This window comes from Myxocyprinus asiaticus, chromosome 36, assembly GCF_019703515.2.
Source record: "Myxocyprinus asiaticus isolate MX2 ecotype Aquarium Trade chromosome 36, UBuf_Myxa_2, whole genome shotgun sequence".
Lineage (NCBI taxonomy): Eukaryota > Metazoa > Chordata > Actinopteri > Cypriniformes > Catostomidae > Myxocyprinus > Myxocyprinus asiaticus.
In genome coordinates, this window is record NC_059379.1 from 36,085,122 (window position 1) to 36,110,174 (window position 25,053).

General features: G+C 38.1%; 1 protein-coding gene across 4 annotated transcripts in view; it reads right to left on the reverse strand.

Annotated features, from left to right (window-relative positions):
- The window catches only part of LOC127426737 (zinc metalloproteinase-disintegrin-like batroxstatin-1), a 35,003-nt gene extending 12,091 nt beyond the window's left edge, over positions 1–22,912 (reverse strand). Inside the window, exons 1-14 of one of the 4 annotated variants that reach the window (XM_051673727.1) lie at positions 22,618–22,912; positions 21,494–21,591; positions 21,191–21,294; positions 20,817–20,895; positions 16,627–16,703; positions 16,304–16,487; positions 16,120–16,182; positions 15,460–15,531; positions 14,923–15,092; positions 13,188–13,269; positions 12,918–13,060; positions 9,264–9,441; positions 8,032–8,130; positions 6,112–6,307 (exon numbers count right to left, since the gene is read on the reverse strand). In XM_051673727.1, coding sequence (XP_051529687.1) covers positions 6,112–6,307; positions 8,032–8,130; positions 9,264–9,441; positions 12,918–13,060; positions 13,188–13,269; positions 14,923–15,092; positions 15,460–15,531; positions 16,120–16,182; positions 16,304–16,487; positions 16,627–16,703; positions 20,817–20,895; positions 21,191–21,294; positions 21,494–21,591; positions 22,618–22,768 — 1,696 coding nt within the window. In that variant the 5' untranslated portion in view covers positions 22,769–22,912. The remainder of the gene's footprint in view (positions 1–6,111; positions 6,308–8,031; positions 8,131–9,263; positions 9,442–12,917; positions 13,061–13,187; positions 13,270–14,922; positions 15,093–15,459; positions 15,532–16,119; positions 16,183–16,303; positions 16,488–16,626; positions 16,704–20,816; positions 20,896–21,190; positions 21,295–21,493; positions 21,592–22,617) is intronic. The other 3 variants (XM_051673725.1, XM_051673726.1, XM_051673728.1) reach the window with 3 other exon arrangements.
- Positions 22,913–25,053: the final 2,141 nt, after the last annotated feature.

Below are 25,053 nucleotides of genomic sequence, written 5' to 3' on the forward strand. Positions count from 1 at the left end.
TATTCCTCAGTTAGACTAGTGAGAGGTAGTTCCAGGACCCCTTTGCTGTGGAGGCAGATGTTTGTTAGACACTGTGGGACACCGAGCCAGTTTTTTGTGTATGAAGTGATGGTTCGCTCCATCTTCTCCACGGTTGTTAATGGGACTTCATACACGGTGAGTGGCCACATTATCCGGGGGAGGAGTCCAAACTCTAGGCACAAGAGCTTCAGTTTCCCAGGCAGAAGAGTCTTGTTGATGTTGTCCAGGCCATTAACAATCTCTTGCCTTAGTTGTTGCACCTGCTCTTTATCCTTGAGGCTTGAGTTGTACCATCTGCCTAGGCTTTTGACAGGCTACTCAAACACTATTGGTATTGGGTCATCCCTGATGCAGAACCTTCTCTAAGCACTCCCTTGACTATGGAGATGCTTCGAGATTTGCTTGGTTTGATTTTCATTCGGGCCCACTTGATGTTCTCCTGTAGCTTTCCAAGTAGCCGCTTGGTGCATGCTGCAGTAGTGGTCAGAGTTGTCATGTCATCCATGTATGCTCTGATAGGTGGAAGACGGAGCCCGGCCCTGGTTCGTTCCCCACCCACCACCCATTTTGAGGCCCTGATAATGACTTCCATGGCCATTGTGAAAACCAGGGGTGAGACTGTGCAGCCTACCATGATGCCTACTTCCAAGCGCTGCCATGTTGTGGCAAAGTCAGCTGTTGTGAAGCACAATTGTAGGACTTGGAAATAGGTCTTGACCAGTGTTGTAATACGTTCTGGTACACGGAATAAGTTGAAAGATTCCCAGAGAAAATCATGGGGAACTGAGCCAAATGCATTGGCCAAGTCGAGGAAAAACACATGTAGGTCTCTCTTGTCCTTCTTGGCTGATTGGATCTGGTGCCAGATCATGCTTGTATGCTCCATGCAGCCAGAGAATCCTGGAATTCCTGCTTTCTGTACAGATGTATCAATGTACTTGTTTTTTTCCAGGTAGGCAGACAACCTCTGTGATACTATGCTGAAAAAATTTTTCCCCTCAACATTGAGAAGGCAGATTGGCCGGAATTGGCTGATGTCTGATGCACCCTTTTCTTTTGGTATTAGCAATCCACCAGCCCTTTGCCAAGCCTTGGCTATTCTTTGCTTCTGCCATACTACCCTCATGAGAAAGCGTAGGACATCCGGTGCGTTCTGTAGAGCTTATATGGTTCTCCGTTAGGCCCCGGAGCCGATGCTGCTCTTGCTCTCTGTTTTCTACCTCTTTCCATTTAGCAGGGCAAGTTTCCAGGTTGAAATCAGGTGGTTGAATTGGCGGGATGTCCGGTGGGATGACTATCTGCTTATGCCTTTTTGTGTCATGGTGGACATTTTCCAGGAGTTTCTCCAGTTCCTGCCTTGATGTTTTCAAAGTTCCGCTTTTTTCCTTTGAGAAGAGGTCTTTGACGAACTTGAAAGGGTCTTTATAGAAACGTGTTCTTGCATGTTCTTTCTTCTTGCGAAGTTTCCTCAAGTTCTCTGCCCTTCGCGAAGTCGCCAGCCGGCTCTTAATGTCCACTTGGAGTGGCATGAGACCTTCTCTCTCAGCATCAGAGGCTCTTTTCCAATGTTTTTTCATCTGTCTCCTCTCTCTGACTAGCCTCTCGATCTCTTGCTGCCTCCTGGACTTGGCTGGTGCTGGTAGTTTCTTTCAACTTCTCCCTTTAGTCACTCCAAAGCACTCTTCTTCATAGTTGTAAATTATTCCACCCATCCTTTCAAGCTTTTCCGCCACTGTGCCTGCTTGTTGCTCCAAGATTTGAGTTAGACCATTGTTGATTTTTTCCCATTCTTTTTTGTCAACAGCTTTGGGCCACTTCACGGCAGGTTTGTGGTCTTCTATCTTTTTCTCTCTTGGAGGTCTTTGTGGTTGCGTGGGCTCCTCCACCGACATTTCTGTGCTTATATCTCTCTCTCCAGCGACAGGGGTGCTGATGCTCTGCGAACTTTGGTTTGTGTCCCGTCACTGTGCTTCACTCGACTGATTTGACCTGTTGCCTCGTAAGAAGTACTGGTCAATGCGAGGCCCTTGTCTCTGCTCTCTCAAGCACCTTTTCCTCCCTTGGTGGATCCTCAAGCCCTTTGCTGATGATATTTTCTCCCAACCACAAATACACACCTGGTGCTTGCGTTTTGCTGCTGTCGTTGATGTCTCGTGTGCTGTGCTCTCATTGTCCGTAGTCGTTTCCGTACCTGGGTCTGTAACCGTGTTATCAAATCTCTCATTTATGTCAAAAATACTAGAAAAGGTAGTGTTCTCCCAAATATGTTTATTTCTACAGAGAAATGGTATATGTAAACAATTTCAGTCAGGATTTAGGTCCCATCACAGTACAGAAACTGCACTTATCAGTTACAAATTACTTATTATCTGAACACGGCTGCATTTCTCTTCTAGTGCTTTTAGATCTTAGTGTTGCCTTCGACACCATAGATCACGACATTCTCTTGGATAGGCTTGAGAATTATGTTGGCATTTGAGGACTTGCATTAGCATGGTTAAGGTCCTATTTAGCAGGCCTCTACCATTTTGTCTGTGTAAATTAGGAATTGTCAAATCAAACAAATTAATATGGAGTGCCACAGGGATCAGTTTTAGGGACTCCGCTCTACTCCTTATATGCTTCCCCTGGGAGATATTATCAGGAATCTTGGAATAAGTTTCCGACTGTTATGCCGACGATACCCAACTTTATATTTTTTCGAAACCCGATGAAATTTCACAATTCTCCAATTTCAATGAAATCAAAAATTGGATGGCCAGAAATGTCCTTCTACTCAATTCTGACAAAACTGAGGTACTAATTATTGGACCAAAAACCTCTAAAAATAAGCCACTAAAATATCATTTGACTCTCGATGGATGTACTGCTACATCGTGTTCTACAGCGAAGAACTTAGGTGTTATATTTGATACCAATCTGTCCTTTGCTAATCAAATTTCCAATGTTTTTAGAACAGCATTCTTCCACCTCAGAAATATTGCTAAATAACGACACATGCTCCCTGTTGCTAATGCTTAAAAACGAATTCATGCATTCATGACCTCAAGACTAGATTATTGTAATGCATTACTGGGAGGATGTCCTGCTACTTCAGTAAATAAACTTTAATTCAAAATGCAGCAGCCAGAGTGCTGACTAGAACCAAAAAATATGATCATATTAGCCCTATTTTATCGTTGTTACATTGGCTACCTGTTAAATTTCATATTAATTTTAAAATTATGTTAACTATGTACAAAGCTTTGAATGGTCTAGCTCTGCAGTGCTTAAGTGACCTTCTACCACGCTATATTCCATCACGTTCATTACGATCGCAAAATTCTGCCCTGTTAATCGTACCTAGAATATCAAAATCCACAAAAGGAGGTAGATCCTTTTCCTATTTGGCTCCTAAACTATGGAATAGTCTTCCAAACACTGTTCGGGATTCAGACACACTCACTCAGTTTAAGTCTAGACTAAAGATTCACCTATTCAGCCAGGCATACACCTAATTTTTCCATCAACTCATAATTAGGCTGCTTTAGTTAGGTCTGCCGGAACCAGAAACACTTCTCATAATCTATAACTCTGCAATAAATTGAATGGCATCTACACTAATATTTTTCTATTTGTTTCCCTGTTTCAACCTCGGGATTCATATCCCGTGGTTACCAAAGCCGGCCAGATCCAGCTCCATTCCCGCTTGGTGTCAGACTCCACTGCTACGTGTCGCTGAGTGTCGCCGACGACTATCTGCAGCCAGTGCCAGCCAGAGACCACTTCAGTCTACTACGATGGACTACATAGGATGAACTGATGCCAACTCTAACCGTAATACATGAGACACTTCATATGCCATTGCCTGAACCTTGGACCTAGGATGGACCTCACCGAAATGACCTGCCGTTGAACTGAGATGCACCTCACTGATCTCTGCCTGCATCACCTTGGTCTAATGATGGACTACACTCTTAAAATGGAAAACATATCAATTAACTGCCAACAAAAGCCTACATCAGCCAATTAACAAAGGAGAATGCATCTATGTGAACTGCAGTTATTCCTGGATGAACTTCATAAACATTAGTCATTAATCTTACAGTTCGTACAAAATCTTTGTTTAAACACCAGCATTTAACACTTACTAAGTTTACTAAATTTAATCCATGACCTGCAATGCACACAAATAACTAATACTGGAATTTTAGTAATGCTGTTGAGTGAGCATGGTTTCTCCAAAGGTTATTTTCTCCATTAACCACCATCTTATGGAGTTTTGTGTTCCTTGCCACATTCGCATTCGGCTTTACAGTTCGTACAAAATCTTTGTTTAAACACCAGCATTTAACACTTACTAAGTTTACTAAATTTAATCCATGACCTGCAATGCACACAAATAACTAATATTGGAATTTTAGTAATGCTGTTGAGTGAGCATGGTTTCTCCAAAGGTTATTTTCTCCATTAACCACCATCTTATGGAGTTTTGTGTTCCTTGCCACATTCGCATTCGGCTTTTCAATCATATTTATGATGACTCTAAGACTTTATAGATATTACAGTTTCATTTTCTGTTAGAGCATGATTTTCTGTAAAGCTGCTTTGAAACAATGTGTGTTGTGAAAAGCGCTATACAAATAAAAATGACTTGACTGGACTTAAAAGCAGCATGTTGATTTCCCGTGTCATCGTGCTGAAATATCAAGCTATCCAACATTAACTCTGCTTGCGAAAAGCAGTTTTGCTCAATCAGACAAGTTTTATAGAACGTATCATTGCAATGAATTGGAGATTTCCATGAAAAGCACAATTTTCTAAAAAGTGTTGCTCATAAAGTGGTAAAAATTGCGTACATTCGAAAAACCCTTGCATTCTTCCTAACATCTCCTTCTGTGTTCCATGAAAGAAAGATGCATACAGTTTTGGAACATGAGGATGAACTGTCCCTTTAGCCAGTAGTGTAGTCTAGGGCATACACAGGGCCACCTATCTTTCTATGGATTTTGCGTATGCCCATCTAAAATAAGTGATGATATGTATGGCTGCCAGAACAGCGAGGATGATTTTTACACATAACCTTTAATTATACTGAGGTGATGCCGCAGCACCTTTGAGTGAACTGTGATTATTATTTTATTTTAATAAGAGTACACAGATTCTCTCTAAACGTGCTCGGAGCAGCGGCACACGGGAGCGCTAAACTCAACTTAAGGCATGGGCAGTTAGAGTCCGACTCAGCTGAGCAACCAATCAGAATGTTCGTTTTAGATGCAACTGGATATTTTCTAACAAATCATATTTTCCGTTTCAATAAGGGGCGGGACATTTCTAGCATCTATAATGAAATGCTGATGCTCCAGCAGTGCTGGAGTCACCATAATTTGCGCTGTATATTTCCTTCGCTGCTAAAAGTGAAAATATTAATGCATTTAAATAAAAACTTATGTTACTAAACTTTGGGAAAATACTGAGTGTCACTGCACCCATATTAGTTTTTTATGCTCTTCTTCGCAGATGACAAGTTGTCCACTAATTTTATCAAATGTTATTCTTTTTCTGTCTTTTATTGCTGTCAGTGGAGCCTTTTTTCCCTCGTGATATCAAATCATCTTCATTTATATTTCTTAATAGGAAAGTTATTTCACTATATACACAGAAAAGAACACTTTTGAACTCAAATAAAACAAACAAATAGCTAAGCATTCATCCTTATGTACTATATATCGTAATATAAGATAACATGTTAACGTGAACATTACTACATCAGTCATTACCTATACAATGCTTAACAATTTATTATGTATAAGATAATGTATGTATTAGTTTGTTAATTAAAGTATAAAGTGTTACCCATTTCACTGTTAATTAAAAGAACAATTAATCAAACCTATTAATTTAAAGAGATTTTTAATATCAAGTTTGGGGGGGGTGTCCTCGATAAATTCACAGTATGCCCACCTATTCAGTCACTACTACACCACTGCCTTTAACCCTAGATTGCGCAAGGGGGACTGTCCAAATTTCAAGTCAAAATGATTTGCTAACTGACAAATAAAAGTACAGTTAGTTGGAAAAGTTTAAGACTCAGAGCAAACTCAAGCTTACCAGTTCCCCAGAGTCTTTGGCAGTGTTGAAGGTGAGTGGGGCATTGGCCGTTGTAGCAGTAACCCTGGCCTGAACTGCAGGGTTTTCCATTCATGTTGAAATCATTGTCTGGACACTGCTCTGACAGACCTGTGCAGTACTCCGCAAGGTCACACTCATTTACAGATGCCCGACACAAACTTCCAGCAGTTTTGATCTGGCATGGCAAAAGAGTAAAGAAATATTGTGAATAAGCATACAATAGTGTCAGCCACAGTCTACAAACACATAATCTAGAATTACTGTTAGCATAAAAAATTAAAGTTTGAGTGCAAAATTGCGTAATGTGTAGTTTCTTAATTCCCCCTTTTTTAACAAAGCTAAAAGCACTTTTCTAATAAGAAAACAATCATTTTGTTCCATATATAAGTCATTCTCCCCACAATACTCTAAAGCAGTGATTCCCAACCAAGGGTATATGTACCCAAGGGGGTACGTAAGCAGGTTCCACGGGGTGAGCGAAAAGAATTGGATTTTGCTTTATTTAACCTATAAAACAAATGTATAAATGAATAAATAAATAACAGGGATTAGTGTTTAGTAAAAAGATAGATTTTGTGATTAATCACTAATCACTAACTGATATCTATTCTTAAAATTCCAAGATCAAAATGATTAAAGTTCAGCCATGCAGCTCTATGTGGCACAAGCCGATGTGACATGTTAAGCCAATCGGCTCGCATGGTGTTAGCTGATTGGTCCTTTGACATGTAATCAGGTAGCCAGTCAACTTGCTTCTCTCTTTTTGTTCATTTAAATTGCTCAGTTTTGCAGATAAGCCAGTTTCATCAGCAGAGTTTTTTTTAGAGACCCAGCTCCACTTGTCTAGATCTGCTAACTGGGGATTGTTTGTTATGTATTTTGTGAAGCAGCATGCCATACATGCACAATGCAGCATGTCTTGGGTTTTGTCTAATTGTTAAGCAGCAGCAGCAGCAGCATGACCATGATGTGTTGTGTTGACAATGGTATTTTCTAGCAGTAGCAGATCTAGTCTGCCAAGACTAATAACCTATGAATACGTCATTGTGACGAGGAGGAGGGCGTGGCCGGGCCATGATGGAGCACGGCCGGCGATGAATCAGCTGATCTGTGGGAGAGCGAGATAAGGGGCGGCCGGAGGCGCTGGTTGGAGAGAGAGAGAGACGCACGCGGCCGCATTGTGTGTGTGTGTCCATTTATGTTTTATGTTGTTTTAAGTTCATTTATATCATTAAAGTTTATGTTTACGCCCACCTTTACCTGTTACAGTCATACCCAAATTAACAATGCTAAATCTTTCCGAGAGTTGTCATAACTGCACTTTTAATGTGCAAAGCACCAAAATACTTTCACTGCATGTTGAAATTAAAAGTTTGATTTGGCTTTTCACCACTGACTATTTTTGCACTTGTTCTGTATTTCAGTGTAAATACTTGTAAATAGAACAAATTGTGCATGTAAACAATTAACATTTACTTTATACAGTAAACAGTATGTGTGTGTTTGTGTGTGTGTGTGTGTGCATGCAATTTCCAGACATCATATTTATGTAATGAATACATGGAATTTGTAGATGTGATCAAAATGATGAAAAACTATTGATAAACAATTTTCTTTTTTAAATTAATATTTCCTAATGTACCAAGTTTGAAGGTTCCCTTTGAAATCACCAGCATTAGCTGAGAAAGAATTTCTTTCATATGTAAGCAAAACAGACATTATTACTGAAATATACCCAAATGAATCGGAATCAAATCAAAATCACCATTGGTACACATCTTTGGTTTTGTGTCGATGAAGAGTACTTGAGCCATACTGATGGTTTTGTGGGGGTATTTAAGTCAAAATAGGTTGGGAAACTCTGCTCTAAAGTGAGATGAGATAAACGGAGTGACTCACAGACATTACCTGGCAATTCTCACAGCATTTTCCTTGAGCACACTGCGAGCCTTCAGTGAGCCGACATGTCGCAGCATTACAGCATGGATTTTCACATTCCTTACACAGAGGCACAAGATGGTAAATCACATTAGTCATCAATGGGAAACCAGTTGAGACTCATAAAAGAAGGGTCACTAAGCTAGTTCATCAAAAATGAATCATTTACTAAGCCTCATTTCGATTTAAACCCATAAGACTTTCTTTTTTCCATGGAACACAAAAGGTTAGGCAGAATGTATGGAAAAAAGATATAATGAAAGTTAATGATGACTGAGGCTAACATCTCTTTTGTCTTCCACAGAAGAAGTCATACAGATTTGGAATGACATGAGGGTGAGTATGACGACAGATTTTTCATGTTTGGGTGAACTATACCTTTTAAAGCATGCTCAGAGTAGGAAAGGCTCAGGATGGATGACTAGCTGTCCATCAACCAACTAGTCAAGTATTGAGGTCAACTAGTTTTTTCTAGATTGTTCCTAATTTTTGTTTTAGCTTTAATATTTTAGTTTACAGACTGTAGCTGATAACAATACATTTCAAGCCAATTTTTTTTTTTTTTGCATCTTGTGCAGGAGAGCCATTTTTTTAGAAGCCATGTCAAGTTAAAAAAAACTTTAACTTATTAAAACACATCCTAAGACACCTGCGTTCTGCTCTATTCACGCCGCTGCATCTAGCTTTTTTAGTGCAAGCATGTGTGTGGTGTGAACCGTCCCTAAAAGACTGCACAGTCAGCAATGTTTTTTAAATGTTACTCTATACCGTTGTGTAGCATCTTCACTTTTTTTCAGCATCTTGCACAGTGAGTGTTGCATTTTAAGATGTTGTGTTTTAGCATGTAGCTCGGTGTTTCTGGCATGCAGCTAGGCATTGCTAGCACATTTAGCATGTAGCTAGGCATTCCTAGCATGTTGCTAGCATGTTTTAGCATGTAGCTGGGCAATGCTAACATGTTGCTAGCATGTTTTAGCATGTGGCTAAATTTAAAAAAATGTGTTTTTAAAAGCTGTTTTTGCAAGGAGGAACATGTTAACATGCACCAAAACGCATCTAATCAGTTTGTGGTGGGCATGACCATAAAACCAGCCTAATTATACAGGGCTTCCTTAAAATCTGACAAGTTGACTTGCTATTCAGACAACACTCTGACTAGCTGATTATGAAAATATGTAGTTTTGCTACTGTACCTCCACTGTCCCACAGTCACACTCCTCTCCAGGGTCCAGGAAAGCATTGCCACATTCAGGCCCGCTGTACAGTCTGTGTGAGCTCGGGGTGTTCAGCAGACATTTGGGGTTGGCGTTTTCCAGAAACACACTCAACTGCTGCAGACTACAGTTACTGAACTGCTCCGGGAACAGAATGCTGCGCAGGCAGGGTCAGAGCATGAGCTAATTTCATGACAGCGCACACTCTACTTAAAACTGATATGAGGCAAAGCAGTCTGTGGTAACGACTTCAGTATTTATTGTTTTCAACTACAGTATAAATAAGGGATAATGTACAGCCTGAATGGGTTAATTTTGCAGTACATTATCCCATTTTTTACATGGCCACTAACCAAATAAATAAATAAATGGACATTAAATATTAATTTGCATTGAAATTGTGTAGTTATGTGAGACGTAGTAAATCGCTGAACAGCTGAAATCCACCTCCGGTTGGCGCCTGAGATCTGTAGGTGTTTCATGTGTAAATAATGACCGTCTGATTGCTCATTATATATCTTATTCCAAAACTACTTGCCAAATAAATTAGTAAATGAACATGAAACATTGATTTGATTTTTTAAGAATTATTTTATCAGCTTACTTGTAGAGATCGCACAGTGATCAGAGAAGCAGGAAAGACGACTCAGAATACCCAGATAAGTGGTTACGCAGAGACATTAGACCACTAGATGGCGCCAATGACCAATCAGATTCGAGTATTCCAGCGTGCCATGTAATTTTCATCAATAAAAACCTCCGGCTGTATCTGTCCAGTTAGACATTACTTTGTGGCCTGTGACCTGTCTAACTATGAATATATACTTATCATGCCTAGAAAGTACAGTTTGTCAAGACAAATTAAATGTTGGCTTGCAAAGCCTTGTCTCGTAATTTAAAGAGCTTTAAAAAGTCAAGAAGTTTAAAGGTATTTAGGCTTTATGTAGTTTGAATACTTTTGCAGTTTAAACAGAGATTTTAAGGTTTTATCTTGCGTTACTAAGCTGAATGAGGCATTGCTTGGCAGTTGCCTGGGTGCTCTTTGTGGCTGCTAAGGAATTTCTAGGTAGTTGCTAAGGGGTTCTAAATGGATGCTAGGGAATTGCTAAGTAGATGCTAGGGTATTGCTAGGTGGTTGCTAGGGCATTGCTAAGTGGTTGCTAGGGCATTGTAATGTACTTGCTAACAGGTTCTGAGTGCTTACTAGGGAATTGCTAAGTAGTTGCTAGGGCATTGCTTGGTGGTTGCTCTGGCATTTCTTGGTAGTTGTCAGGGCATTATTAGGTGGTTGCGAAAGGGTGCTGAGTGGTTGCTAGGGTATTGCTAAGTGGTTGCTAGGGTATTACTAGGTGGTTGCTAAGGGGCTCTAAATGGTTGCTAGAGAAGTGCTAAGTAGTTGTTAGGGCATTGCTTGGTGGTTGCTAGGGCATTACTAGGTGGTTGCTAAGGGGTGCTGAGTGGTTGCTAGGACATTGCTGAGGCATTGCTATGTGGTTGCAAGGACATTGCTTATTAGTTGTTAGGGCATTGCTAGGTGGTTGCTAAGGGGCTCTGAATGGTTGCTAGGGAAGTGCTAAATAGTTGCTAGGGCATTGTTTGGTGGTTGCTAGGGCATTGCCAGGTAGTTGTCAGGGCATTACTAGGTGGTTACTAAGGGGTGCTGAGTGGTTGCTAGGGCATTGCTGGGGCATTGCTAGGTGGATTCTAGGGCATTGCTTAATGGTTGTTTTGGCATTGCTAGGTGGAAGCTAAGGGGTTCTGAATGGTTGCTAGGGAGGTGCTAAGGCATTGCTTGATGGTTGCTAGGGCATTGCTAGGTTGTTGCAAAGTGGTTCTGAGTGGTTGCTAGGGAACTGTTAAGCAGTTGGTAGGGCATTGTTATATGGTTGTTAAGGGGTTCTGAGTGCTTGATAGGGAAGAGCTAAGTAGTTACTATGGCATTACTAGGTAGTTGCAAGGGCATTGCTAAGTGGTTGTTTGGGTGTTTTGGGTGGTTGCTAGGCAGTAGCTTGGCGATAACTAAACAGAGAGAGAGACCGCTAGATAGATGTCAATCTAAATTTAAAAATTAACTGTATAAAGGTGCTGTAAGCGATTTTAGCATTCTAGAATTTTCACGAGACTGAGGCATTAAATAAGCCACACCCCCTCTTTCCAAAACTCTGACCTCCAAAGATAATGTTGAGACCAAAACTGAGCAGTAGAGCAGCAATGTGTTCCCATGCCTGTCAAATATAATAGCAGCACAATAGCGCCCTCAACTGACAAATATTATAAATCTAAAAATGGCGTTAAGCCTCAATAATCGCTTTAACAACAACACAATGATAACACGCAAAATATTTGACAGGCACATTTTTGTTTGCTGTTTACCGAGTCTACTGCTGTCACAGAGTGACATATCTCAGGACACTTATTTCATCAATATCTTTCAGGGAGTAGTAATATTTTTTGGATAGCTTTCCATGAAAAAATCACTTACAGCACCTCTAATCACAAGATATAGACTTAATGGACAAAAGTATATGGACATCCCTTCTAATTAACAAGTTTGGATATTCCAGTACTTTAAGTTAAAATCTTAATGATACACCATACAGTGACATTCTAGGCAACTCCATTCTTCTAGTTGTATGTGTAAAGCCCCGTTCACACTGCCAGTGACACACAGTGACAAAAAGACACAATCTCATTAATTTTCAATGAGAGCAGTGTGACTTCCGGCAACACGAGTGACAGCAACTGCTGTCAAAAAGATGTGGGTGTGGCAAGTAACACGATAAAGTTGAGGAAAGTTTAACTTTATGCAAATGATGTGCGACATTAGGTAGCGACTACCAATGAGAGTAAAGTCAGTGGAACTCAAGTCATCCATCTCCTGTGAGATGCTGGAATCGAGTGCAGACAAAATGGTGGAGAAGTTAAGTTATTGTGAGCAATTTCACTGTTTTATATGATTTGTCTGTAACCCCATACATGTTTATGATTAAAAAAAAAAGATGCATGTACGAAATTGTCTGCATTCTCAATGAATTTGATTCATGCATTAATAGATCGTTCATCTTGTTAATGATGTGATGCAATGCATCTTATAAAAAACACTTTACCCAGAAAAATGCTGAATTTTACTGATTCCTTGTCAAATTAGAATGATATTACTGGCAGTACATCTCATCTTTAATCAGAATTTCAAAAGCTATGGCCAGTTGAGCAGTCCACCAATAATGTTAGAGAGAGAGCAGTAGGAAGACATACTAGCGAGCAGGAGCGCATTAACGCACGGGCTTACACGGGCTAAAGCCCAGGGGACCACAACTCCCGGGGGGGGGCCACTCTCGCGGTGTCCGCCACCCCATTCTCCCCCGTCGACGTTCTCAGGAGGAGCTCATCAAAACGCTTTCAGCAGGAGACGCAGTTGTAAACATGGAAATGGTGCGCAAGCACAAAATCCATCCGTGTAGCGCATGTTCATAGGACAACAGACTGGCAACGACCGTTTAACAAGTGGCAGGGGAGCCCCGTGAAACGGCGAGCCCATGGGCCCAGAGGTACTTTAATGCACCCCTGCTAGTGATATACAGTACAAGAACTAGTGGGCTTAAGTGTGTACTGAAATAGTGTAAGCATATTTACCCCACAGAGTCTGTCATGATGCAGGTGGAGTTGAGCATGGATGAGCCACAGGTGCAGTGACCTTCATCATGAGACATGCCCATATTATGACCCATCTCATGAGCAATGGTGGAAGCCAGACCCACTGCGTTCTGATTATGATCCTGAACAATAACAGGACACAACCATTTCTTTAATTATAATACATCTTTAAAGAAACAATCTTTATTGTTAAAATATCTGATGTACAGTAATGCACTACCAAAAAACTATAACTCAGATCATGAATACCTGGTTAATACCCGCTGAATTTTCACTACACATTGCAAATTTGTTTGCCAGCCCGACTGTTTCACCCAAGAATTTAATTCCACTAAAAGCAAAAAATAAAAAAGAAAAAAAGTATACGGAACATTAAAAATTAACTAAAGTTAATAAGAAGTATAATACAGTATAATAAGAAGTATAATAAAGTTCATTAAGTTCCACCAGGATCTCGATGAATCGTTCTGATTATTACGGCCCAAACTTTGCTGCAACATTTCTCAAAATTGGCAATGTTTTTTGTTCCATTTCTTTGTGTTGTTTACCAGTGAAAACTCAACAATAATCATTATGTAGTTAATCATGGACTAAATACTGTTTATTAGTGCATAATAACTAGGGATGCACCGATATGAAAAATTTTGGCCGATACCGATACCGATTTTAACAAATCACTATTGGCCGATGCCGATATTTCACCACTTACCTTATTTTGTCATCTGATCACTGTTTTGCTTGTGTTTTAAAGAGGTGCAAAAGCTTTTGTTCTAACAATAAGTAATTTCCATTGAACATGGATTGGATCTGTTGAACACATGACATTTTAAAGAGAGCCACAATGAAAGATAAATAGAAGATAAAAAGATATATTGAAAAATAACTAAATATCATAGCATGATGCTTGATATAAAACAAAAGGTTGTTTTATACTTCTAAAACATTTTTGCACTTTTGTTTTTGCAGTTCAAAGCAACCGAACTCACATTTTACATGTTTGTGCTGTATATAATTGAAAATCACAAATTAATTTATGCAAAAATGTTATGTTTGGCAATTCCACTGAAAAGTCAACCACATCAATTAAAAATAAAAAGTTATCAATGGAACTAAATGCCCTTCTATAGTGGTGTAATGGATCATGGAAAATGCTGTCTAGACCGCTAGAGGGCGCTGCTTGCTCACACAATGCTGACTGAAGCGCTAACTGAAGAGCTGATTGCAGTCTATTTTTAAATGCAGCCTTTCAAGCTATTGTAATCGTGCAAGACCTTATTGCGATTTCAGACTTAACTCAATCAATCAATTGTGCAGCCTTAATGGATACCATATCTATGTCTCAGAAGTCAAAGTTTGCTGTTTTCAAAGCGTTTGGATGGTTTTACCTCATCATGTATAGGTAAGTGCTGCTTTCACAAGTGTCACGTAATAATGGTTTTTCCTCATTTATGTGAAAACGAGAAAGAATACAAATTAATTATTACATGTTCTTTGGAGTACCAACACTTCTACATTCTGTGGCTATCATTATTTCTGGATTGCGCATTTGAATTCTGTTCTTCGTTCATTCTTCGATGTGAACATCGGTTTTTCATATTGGCGCTTTCATATTTTCGTGCAAACCGATTTGCCGATGGTTTTAATTTGGTTATTAATTGGCTGAAAATTATCGCCACCGATACATCGGTGCATCCCTAATAATAATTAATTATGATGTAAGCATGCAAATTGTAGGGTTAAGACTTTAAAGAGAACCTAAATACAAATTTGTTTTCACAAAAACAGTTTGTCCATTCATTGACATAAATAAACTGAGGGCAGTTAAAGTTCCTACAAGAGCTTAAGAACAAAGACAAAATTGCAAGCTATCACAAATAATGCAATCACTGGTTTAATTTGCATTAATCGCAAGATCGCAAAATCCTGAAGGAACTGACCTCTGCAACATAGTGTAGGTCTGAGTGTGTAACTGGGTCCTACTCACGTCACAAACTGAGCGTTGTCATGCTTCACTCGTTTAAGCAAAATATTCTTTCTCCAGTCAAGGAAGCGGGTGAGCGTGTCCTCTGAATTCACACTCACCACAATGTGATCCTGATCCGTCCACACCTCTAAACCCACCAGCATAACATGGATATTCAGGGGCCGATACACCTGAAGGAGTTAATAAAGACAAGTGTTTAATAAGTTATATTACACAGCTCTCTGGAATACTTGATTGTGATTGGTCAGTCGTGTCATTCTGCAGTCAAATAATTATGTATTATGACTGCTACACTAAATAATTGACCTTTGACCAAAGCAACTGATTTCCATGTGTATCTTTCTTCTAACATTATAAAATAATTCCTCTTCAAGTTTTTATTTATTTATTTCTTCTTCTTTTTGTGCAATAATTAGTAGCACATTATTATCCCTAAAATATTCCCTTCTGACCTTAAAAAAATACATTTAAAATATTATATAAGAAATCATAATGTTCATAGGTTTGATTCCATTAAAATAAAATGTATGAATATACCTTGTCAACATGATTTGTAGCTTCCAGCATTCTGCTTCTGATAACGTCCATGTTAGACCTGTACTTTTTGTACTATAAAAGTGAAATATGAAATAGCAAGTTTAACTTTTAGCCTTTGAAAGGGAAACCCAAAAATTATGTCATAATTTACTCTCATGTCCCTCATGTTGATCCAAACCAGTATAACTTTCTTCAAAATGAGATATTTAGAAAAATATTAAGTTCTGACAGTCTCAACCACCTTCATTTTCACTGCATCTTCTTTCCTTTCAATGAAAGTGAATGGTGACTGGAAATTAATATTCTACCTAACATCTCCTTTTGTGTTCCATGAAAGAAATAAAGTCATAAAGGGAACATCATGAGAGTAAGTAAATGTCTACAGAATTTTAATTTTTGGGTGAACTATTCCTTTAAGTATTATGACCAGTAGAACTGGCCTGACTATCAAGGAAAGGGTCAAAATCAAGTGTTCATTTCATTGCAACATTTTTTGTATTTCTCATTTGCTGTCATTAAATTGTATAATGTATATACTGTATCAGCAAATTATCAGCCATCGGCCATCTTGATCTCTAGATATCATATTGGCATCAGCCATTGAAAATCCCAAATCAATCAACAACTAATAAATATATTTGAGAACACTCAAATTCTTACCTCAGAGTTATCCACCACCAGAAACATTTCCACAAATCTTGGAGTGTCAAAATGTTTAAGTGTCTAAGAAGATAAGTCAATCATTTAGAGATGTGTTCTACCAAGAGAAAATGTCTGCTAATATACGAAGACTTTAACTCATATATAGAAAATGTCCTACAACATTGCTAGAAACTGTTATTACCCTACTGCTAAACTTCAATGGTGCAGCCACTGGTGGTTCATGGTCATAAATGGTGGTGTGTGATTCACCATGAGAGTTTCTCTTCCGTCTTAGATGTTCCTGCTTATAGATTACATGGTCTCCATCACTGTGATTGGTCAGGGGTTCAATCAGGTACACTTCCTGTTTCACCCTAACAAAACCTCTGTGGGCAGAAGACAGATTACAGTTCAAAGGCATACAAACATGGCCACAAATACAACACTTCCTTTAGGATAGGTAAAGTCTTTTTCATGCTTATATGAAAAAAAATGAATTATTAGGTGCATGCTATTGTCGGATACCTGATTCCAAAACAGATTCCCACACTGACTGAGGAATCCTCCAAATCCTGAATATGGCCATGATAATTGCAATTGTCCTGATTCAAGTTAACAGAGTTGCATAGTTAATACATAGTTGGCGATTTTTTTTATTTCCATACATAATTGACTGATTTACAAACAGCTTAAAGGTGGTGTATAATTTCTGTTTTTCTTTGTTTTCATCAAGTTTCCCAAGCATTTGACTGATCACACTGTGAATATGGCACCAGGAGGTAGAAAGAGCTACTGCTGAAATTGGTCTGTTCTTAACGAAATTCAAACCACTGCCCCCCGAGCTGGTCCTGAATAACGCAAGAATACTTTATACAAATCCACCATTTGGACTCGGTATGGGTTTAGCTTGGAAAAGTGCAGGGGATAAAAATCACCTTTTTAAAGAGTGCGGGGGACGTGTCCCTCACGTCCCCCAGGACTGCTATGCCCTTGACTTAGCATTTGCCATCAATCTTCTCGCCTATGTACTTTAAGTGTGTTGCTCTGTTTTCTTGTCACGCTCTCAATGTTGCGCTATTTGTTTTAAATTACACTATAATATTTTTGTTTATGTATCGTACGATACATATGGTACTGAATTGTAAGTGACGTATCGTACGATACAATACGATACAATATTTTTTACACCCCTAATATATATATATATATATATATATATATATATATATATATATATACACACACACACATACATACACACTCAGTGACGACTGTATTAGATACACCTATACACCTACTTATTCATGCAATTATCTAATCAGCCAATCGTGTGGCAGCAGTGCAGTGTGAAAAATCATGCAGATACTGGTCAGGAGCTTAATGTTCACATCAAACCATCAGAATGGGGAAAAATGTGATCTCAGTGATTTCGACATTGGCATGATTTTTGGTGCCAGACGGGCTGGTTTGAGTATTTCTGTAACTGCTGATCTCCTGGGATTTTCACACACAACAGTCTCTAGATTTTACTCAGAATGGTGGAGAGGTCAACAGAGAATGGCCAGACTGGTTCGAGCTGACAGAAAGGCTACAGTAACTCAGATAATACACTCTGTACAATTGTAGTGAGCAGAATAGCATCTCAGAATGCACAACATCTTGAACCTTGAGGCAGATGGGCTACAACAGCAGAAGACCACATCGGATTCCACTTCTGTCAGACAAGAACAGAAAGCTGAGGCTGCAGTGGGCACAGGCTCACCAAAACTAGACAGTTAAAGACTGGAAAAACGTAGCCTGGTCTGATGAATATCAATTTATGCTGAGGTACACAGATGGTAGGCCCACTAGAGGTGTACCTAATAAAGTGCTTGATATACAGTGAATATTTATATATATATATACAGTTGTGCTCAAAAGTTTGCATACCCTGTCAGAAATTGTGAAATTTTTCTTTTATTTAAGGATAGTGATCATATGAAGCCATTTATTATCACATAGTTGTTTGGCTCCTTTTTAAATCATAATGGTAACAGAAATCACCCAAATGGCCCTGATCAAAGGTTTACATACCCTTGAATGTTTGGCCTTGTTACAGACACACAAGGTGACACACACAGGTTTAAATGGCAATTAAAGGTTAATTTCCCACACCTGTGGCTTTTTAAATTGCAATTTGTGTCTGTGTATAAATAGTCAATGAGTTTGTTAGCTCTCACGTGGATGCACTGAGCAGGCTAGATACTGAGTCATGGGGAGCAGAAAAGAACTGTCAAAAGACCTGCGTAACAAGGTAATGGAACTTTATAAAGATGGAAAAGGATATAAAAAGATATCCAAAGCCTTGAAAATGCCAGTCAGTACTGTTCAAACACTTATTAAGAAGTGGAAAATTCAGGGATCTCTTGATACCAAGCCAAGGTCAGGTAGACCAAGAAAGATTTCAGCCACAACTGCCAGAAGAATTGTTCAGGATACAAAGAAAAGCCCACAGGTAACCTCAGGAGAAATACAGGCTGCTCTGGAAATAGATGGTGTGGCTGTTTCAAGGAGCACAATACGACGATACTTGAACAAAAATAAGCTGCATGGTCGAGTTGCCAGAAAGAAGCCTTTACTGCGCCAATGCCACAAAAAATCCCAGTTACAATATGCCCGACAACACCTTGACACGCCTCACAGCTTCTGGCACACTGTAATTTGGAGTGATGAGACCAAAATAGAGCTTTATGGTCACAACCATAAGCGCTATGTTTGGAAAGAAGCCTATAGTGAAAAGAATACCATCCCCACTGTGAAGCATGGTGGTGGCTCACTGATGTTTTGGGGGTGTGTGAGCTCTAAAGGCACGGGGAATCTTGTGAAAACTGATGGCAAGATGAATGCAGCATGTTATCAGAAAATACTGGCAGACAATTTGCATTCTTCTGCACGAAAGCTGCGTATGGGACGCTCTTGGACTTTCCAGCATGACAATGACCCTAAGCACAAGGCCACGTTGACCCTCCAGTGGTTACAGCAGAAAAAGGTGAAGGTTCTGGAGTGGCCATCACAGTCTCACTCTGGGGAGATCTCAAACGTGCGGTTCATGCAAGATGACCAAAGACTTTGCATGACCTGGAGGCATTTTGCCAAGACGAATGGGCAGCTATACCACCTGCAGGAATTTGGGGCCTCATAGACAACTATTACAAAAGACTGCACGCTGTCATTGATGCTAAAGGGGGCAATACACAGTATTAAGAACTAAGGGTATGCAGACTTTTGAACAGGGGTCATTTCATTTTTTTCTTTGTTGCCATGTATTGTTTTATGATTGTGCCATTCTGTTATAACCTACAGTTGAATATGAATCCCATAAGAAATAAAAGAAATGTGTTTTGCCTGCTCACTCATGTTTTCTTTAAAAATGGTACATATATTACCAATTCTCCAAGGGTATGCAAACTTTTGAGCACAACTATATATATATATATATATATACACATCACAGCAAAAATTGATAATATGCTATTGAACACACTACTTTATTTAAAAAGTTAAATATTAATGTCAATATAAACATATTAAATAAAAAACAATGTCAAGTTGCCTTAGTGTTACTCAATTAAGTAAAAACTGCTTCATGTTTTTTATTATTCAGGTACATACTGTACAGTCCCGATTCTACGGGGGTACTTGAGGGAGCTAAGCACCTTCAAATGAAACTTAGAGCACCCTCAATTGCAGACCAGGGCAAACTACTGCCCGTGGGTCGATTTATCATGAACGTTTTTTATTAGATCTTTCACTTATCTGGCTTTTGGGCCTATCGCGCATCCACAAGCTTTTAATATGCTCAGGGTTGCCAGATAATATATGCAACACCCCAATCAGAGGTTTATACTTACACAAATAGGAAATATTTCGCCTTACGTCATACTTAATTTATGCAATCTGGCAACCATACATGCGAGTGCGCACGCTTTCTCTCTGCAAAAAAACAAACAAACTACAACTTAGCGCTCAATAGTGTACAGAGGGGACACACGAGTAAAACCAAGTGAGAGAGGAATATGTTTGTTCTTTGTGTTATTTGTAAAATGCTGAATTCCCTCACACCTGTATGTGAATGTTACTCTAAGAAAATTGTGCATCATTCATTGAGTGCATGTCTGGGCTTAAAAGATAAAACTATGCAGAACTTATTATCTTCTCTGTTCCATGTTCTACTTAACAGCTGATGTGGCCCCTGTACCAACATAACTGCACACCCCTGCTCAATTGAATATGTAAGACTAATACTGTAAATTGGCAAGCAGATTTTCTTGAATACCAGCAAATACATAAAAATCCTTGCATTTTGTGAATGCACAAAATGCTGCATCAAAAAGTATAAACATGTATGATTTTGCAAATCAGTAAGTCCTAATCTGCAGCCGCAGATTTTTGCTGTCATTTTCAGCGACAGATCATGGGGAAAAAACCCCCCGAAGCAATAAATGTTTTGCACATTAAAAAAAAATAACTTTTATTTACGTTGTTTAAGTAGCATTTAAACATGATTTAATCTATTAAAAAATGTGTAATTATGATACATCCCCCCCACTATTTTCAGAAGCACCCTCTGTGATTTTGATCTGGAACCGGGCCTGATACTGTAGCTAGTTTTTGGACAATTAATTACATTTCAGTAAGTTACGTTTAACTGTACTGTATATGGTGCTGTAAATTACCTTTAAATTTGGATTACTGCTCACAATTGATCCATCATCCTGATAGTATATTTCAGTATAATTATGTCCAATGAGTTGCCTAAACATGAAAAAAAAAAAGTAAATATTAATTTACTTTATAGTAAAACATGTATTTCAAACCATTAAGCATCACAAACAAGAAAAAATACCGCACAGTGCTGTTGCTTGATAAACAGTGTTTATTTTTATTTATTTTTTCAGTGTTTCTTCCCATTTACCTACTGATACTCCATCAGGTGTGATGAGGTTTTTTCTTTTTGTTTAAACCACAGAGCATCAAAATTAAAAACTGTACAGACAGTGATCTTCAAGAGAAGGCTGTGAAATAAATTACACCCAAACACAACACTCACCTGTTCTTTTCCAAATGAATCGTGTGATTCTTCCCTCCAAAGAATAACTGACATGTGAGTTGATCAGGATAGATCTCTTGGTTTTGTAATTCTTTAGGCTGTACCTGCATATGACTTATGTGTTAATCCACATAAAAACAGCAAAATCCTAGAGTTGCAGACCACACTAAACAACCCTTCTAAAATAAAAAATGAAATGTTGAAATGGAGCAGTGGTTTTTCCTAAAACACCTAGTCCTACAAACAACAAGAAGGATCTTGCTGCTGTACAATAGATCTAGATGACACGTAGAGATGCAGTACCTGTTTGGAGACACTCCTGCAAGCTCTTATACTCTGAGGTCTCACCACATCAAACTGCTGTATATGAGTTAATGCACAGACACTCTGTGCCACACATCCTGATGAATGAATGAATGAACGAATGAATGCAAAACAAAAGATTCTTCACAAATGTATTAATAACAATATACTGTATACAGTGAGGTCCAAATGTAGACAACATTAAAAATCTGGGATTTCTTTTTACTATCTGGAAATAAACCGAAGGTTTCAGGATTTTGAAAACAAAGCAAAGTTACAAGGTTAAAAGAAGAAAAATTATTTGGGCTACAATACTTCCGGAATGTTGACATGTCCTGGGTTGTGACATCTAAAACTAGGTTTATTTTACATCTAAACAACATTTCGCCAATTATTTTATAATTATTATACATACAGTTTTTATGAGCTCATATTAATTGAGTGACTACACTGGAATATTTGTTAGTTAATAAAGAAATTTGTCCCAGTACTGTTTTTCAAATGGTGAGCAGTTAACTACTAATTCAACCCATAGAAAAATCTAATATGTGGCAGTGTATGCAAAACACAAATTAAATATATATTCATATTTGGTTTTCATTGATATACAAAGTCACATACTATTTTAAAATATTACAAAAATGTCTGTTTCCATATACCTAACATATGTTTTCTCAAATACTATTGGAAGTGAAAGTATAAACTATACTTTTACATAAAATGCATACATATTATGATCATATGTGGCCATATTTCATACTTATTTAAAGAAAATCTTATTCCAAAGTCACTAATGAAATTTGTGACGTTGAAATCGTGTTTACTCCTGCTGACAATATCATATGTAATAAAAATGTGTTTATTAAATCAGAAAAAAAAAGATATGGTCTCAGACTCTTGTATCCCACTGTATAGTCTATAGCCTATAATATCTGTATAGGCAAATCGTATATTGTAATAATTGCATAGGCGTATTACATGCAGTTATGTCTTGCATTGTTATAACTTGCCTTTTATCACATAGATAAATAACTTAAATAAATAAACAATATCGACAAAATCAAACGGTTACATCTTTCAGTGTGTCTTGAATTAAAATAATTAGATGAAAACCATGTACATACCCCAAACATAAAGACAACAAACTGCTTGAGCTGTGAACGCAGAACACCGCATGGTTCCAGTGTGCATGTCAGACGAACTACTTACTGTACGTGCCAAAAAATGCGTTTTCACTATCAAACCGTAGAAACAATTATCCGCTAGAGTGCCCATTAGCCGATTTCCAAATGGGCGGACCACAGAGCCGCAGACGAAGGGTCTAAATAATAGTTCTTATAGTTTAAGCGAATTTAACTGTGTATTTTGAATCCAATGCCAACTCAAGTTTATCAGTGTTATTATTTAGGTGTGAATTATTATTCAAGCCGCTACTAATGTAGCGCGTCGACGATGATGTCACGTGGTAATTGTTACTTTTCTCAGCGTGGATAAGGATGGACCAATCAAAATCGTTCGTGATTACAACATAAGGCATTTTGTTTATTACATAAAATAGAAACTTCTGGGTTGGTTTCGATTTGTTTCAAATACCAACCCCTGGAATTAATATATTTAAAGTGTTATAGGTTACAGTCTGCAAATATCTGCAGTAAGACAGGAAAAAAGAAAAAAAAAAGGGCCTAAGGCTTGAATGCGGCTCAATAATAGATCTGGGTGTCTGGTCCTCCAAGCGCCCCCTGGAGGAAATATAGGCTACTGTGTGTCACACACATCAACATTTCTGCTAAGTGAGTCAAACCGCAACATATCCCGTATCAGACGGATACCACAGTGACTCATAATATTACAAGAAACGCAGATATGTCATACACAGGATGTACAGTATTTAACAGATTTAGAGTTTGTGAATTTATTTCATAAGTAGGCCTAATCAAAAATTTATTTATTGTATTTTGATGCATATAGTATAATTAATTATACAGCCTAGAGAACTTTTTAAATACAATTAATATTTGTCTATGATATCTTGATCCAAATATAGAATTGGCCAAGCATTGCTTGTATTCATTCATTCAGTGGCAATAGAATTCAACATTTTATATTTTCTTATACATGCATTTGATATATATATATATATATATATATATATATATATATATATATATATATATATATATATATATATATATATATATATACACACACACACACTGAGATTTGCCGAATAGAAAGAAAAAAACAAAAAAAAACTCCACCAAATTTTATTCCACATACATACCATAACCACTAGAGGGCATACCTTACGTATGACACGAGCTGTGCTGCTGGCCAAATCTCAAGTGGGAGATCTCCAAATGGGGTGAAATTTTCGAAAAGAGGGCGGGGTGACTAGAGAATGGTGCTGGGTTATTCCAGATCGGGGTTGGGTCAACTCCAAAAGGGGGCGACACTTCCTCATCCACACATGGTTAGGGAAAATGTTTAGGTTAGGGCTCTGCAGATTAGGGGCCCTTTGTTTGCCCCTTTTCGGAGCTCAGCCTACAGCTATATTTGGGCAATATTTTACTCAAAAACCTCTACCAAAGGTTTTAATAAATTAGAGCAATTTTGTTTCGTCTTCACATAAACAACCATAAGCTCTGTTCTGGTTGTGTAAATAAAGAGTCTGCTTTTGTTGGACCGACTGTTGAAGGATTTACATTTTGCTATTTAGTCCTTGCATATCCCCCCCCCCAGAATAACAATTTTCTTTGATGAGTAATACACAGAGCTTTTACAAATGGTGACAAAAAAACAAAACAAAAAAAAAACAAGCTCCAATCCCTTTTACCCCAGTGAAAGTTTCTAAATGTGGGTTAATTTTTTTTAAGACAATTGCTGTATTTTCACATAAGTTGGATACACAAAGATAAGTCTTGGATACAGAAAGCTACTGAACATATCCACCTTTTTTTTCTTTCTTTCTTTTTTTTCAGAAAAAAAGATAAAGTTCATTTAACACATGTTAGTGGTGCATGCTATCACACTATATGCGATAACTTAAAGTAATGGTTATTTCTCAGAAAGTTGTGTGCAAGTTAATGTGCAAAAAGTGTTTAAAAACCATTTTAAAATGGTTACTGGTGAATCAGAAACTAACACTTTTTGTGCAGAAAGACAGTAAAACTACAATCATAATACAGCATTGATATAATGTCAATAGATGTTGTTTGCACTATTTTTTTTATACTGTTGCCACTTTTTTACTATAAAATGTCCCTTTAAGCCAGTCTCTTTATTTTTAATATCCTAAATTGCAATAATTATCGTGAATTTACATCTGCTCTTACCTAATTTTGGTTCGTACAAAGGTTGCTTGTCTGATTAATTTACTATGGCAAATATTGAATGTGTCATCACACCACATATCATAGCAACAGTTGTCCATCATAGGCACAAATATTGTGTCAGAGTTTTTGCTTTAATGTTATATTTTGGCCACTAGAGGTCCCTATGGTACTCATGTCTATCTTGTGCCTCTTGTAATCAGTGCCATTGTTTTCACATGTGCCTCGTTC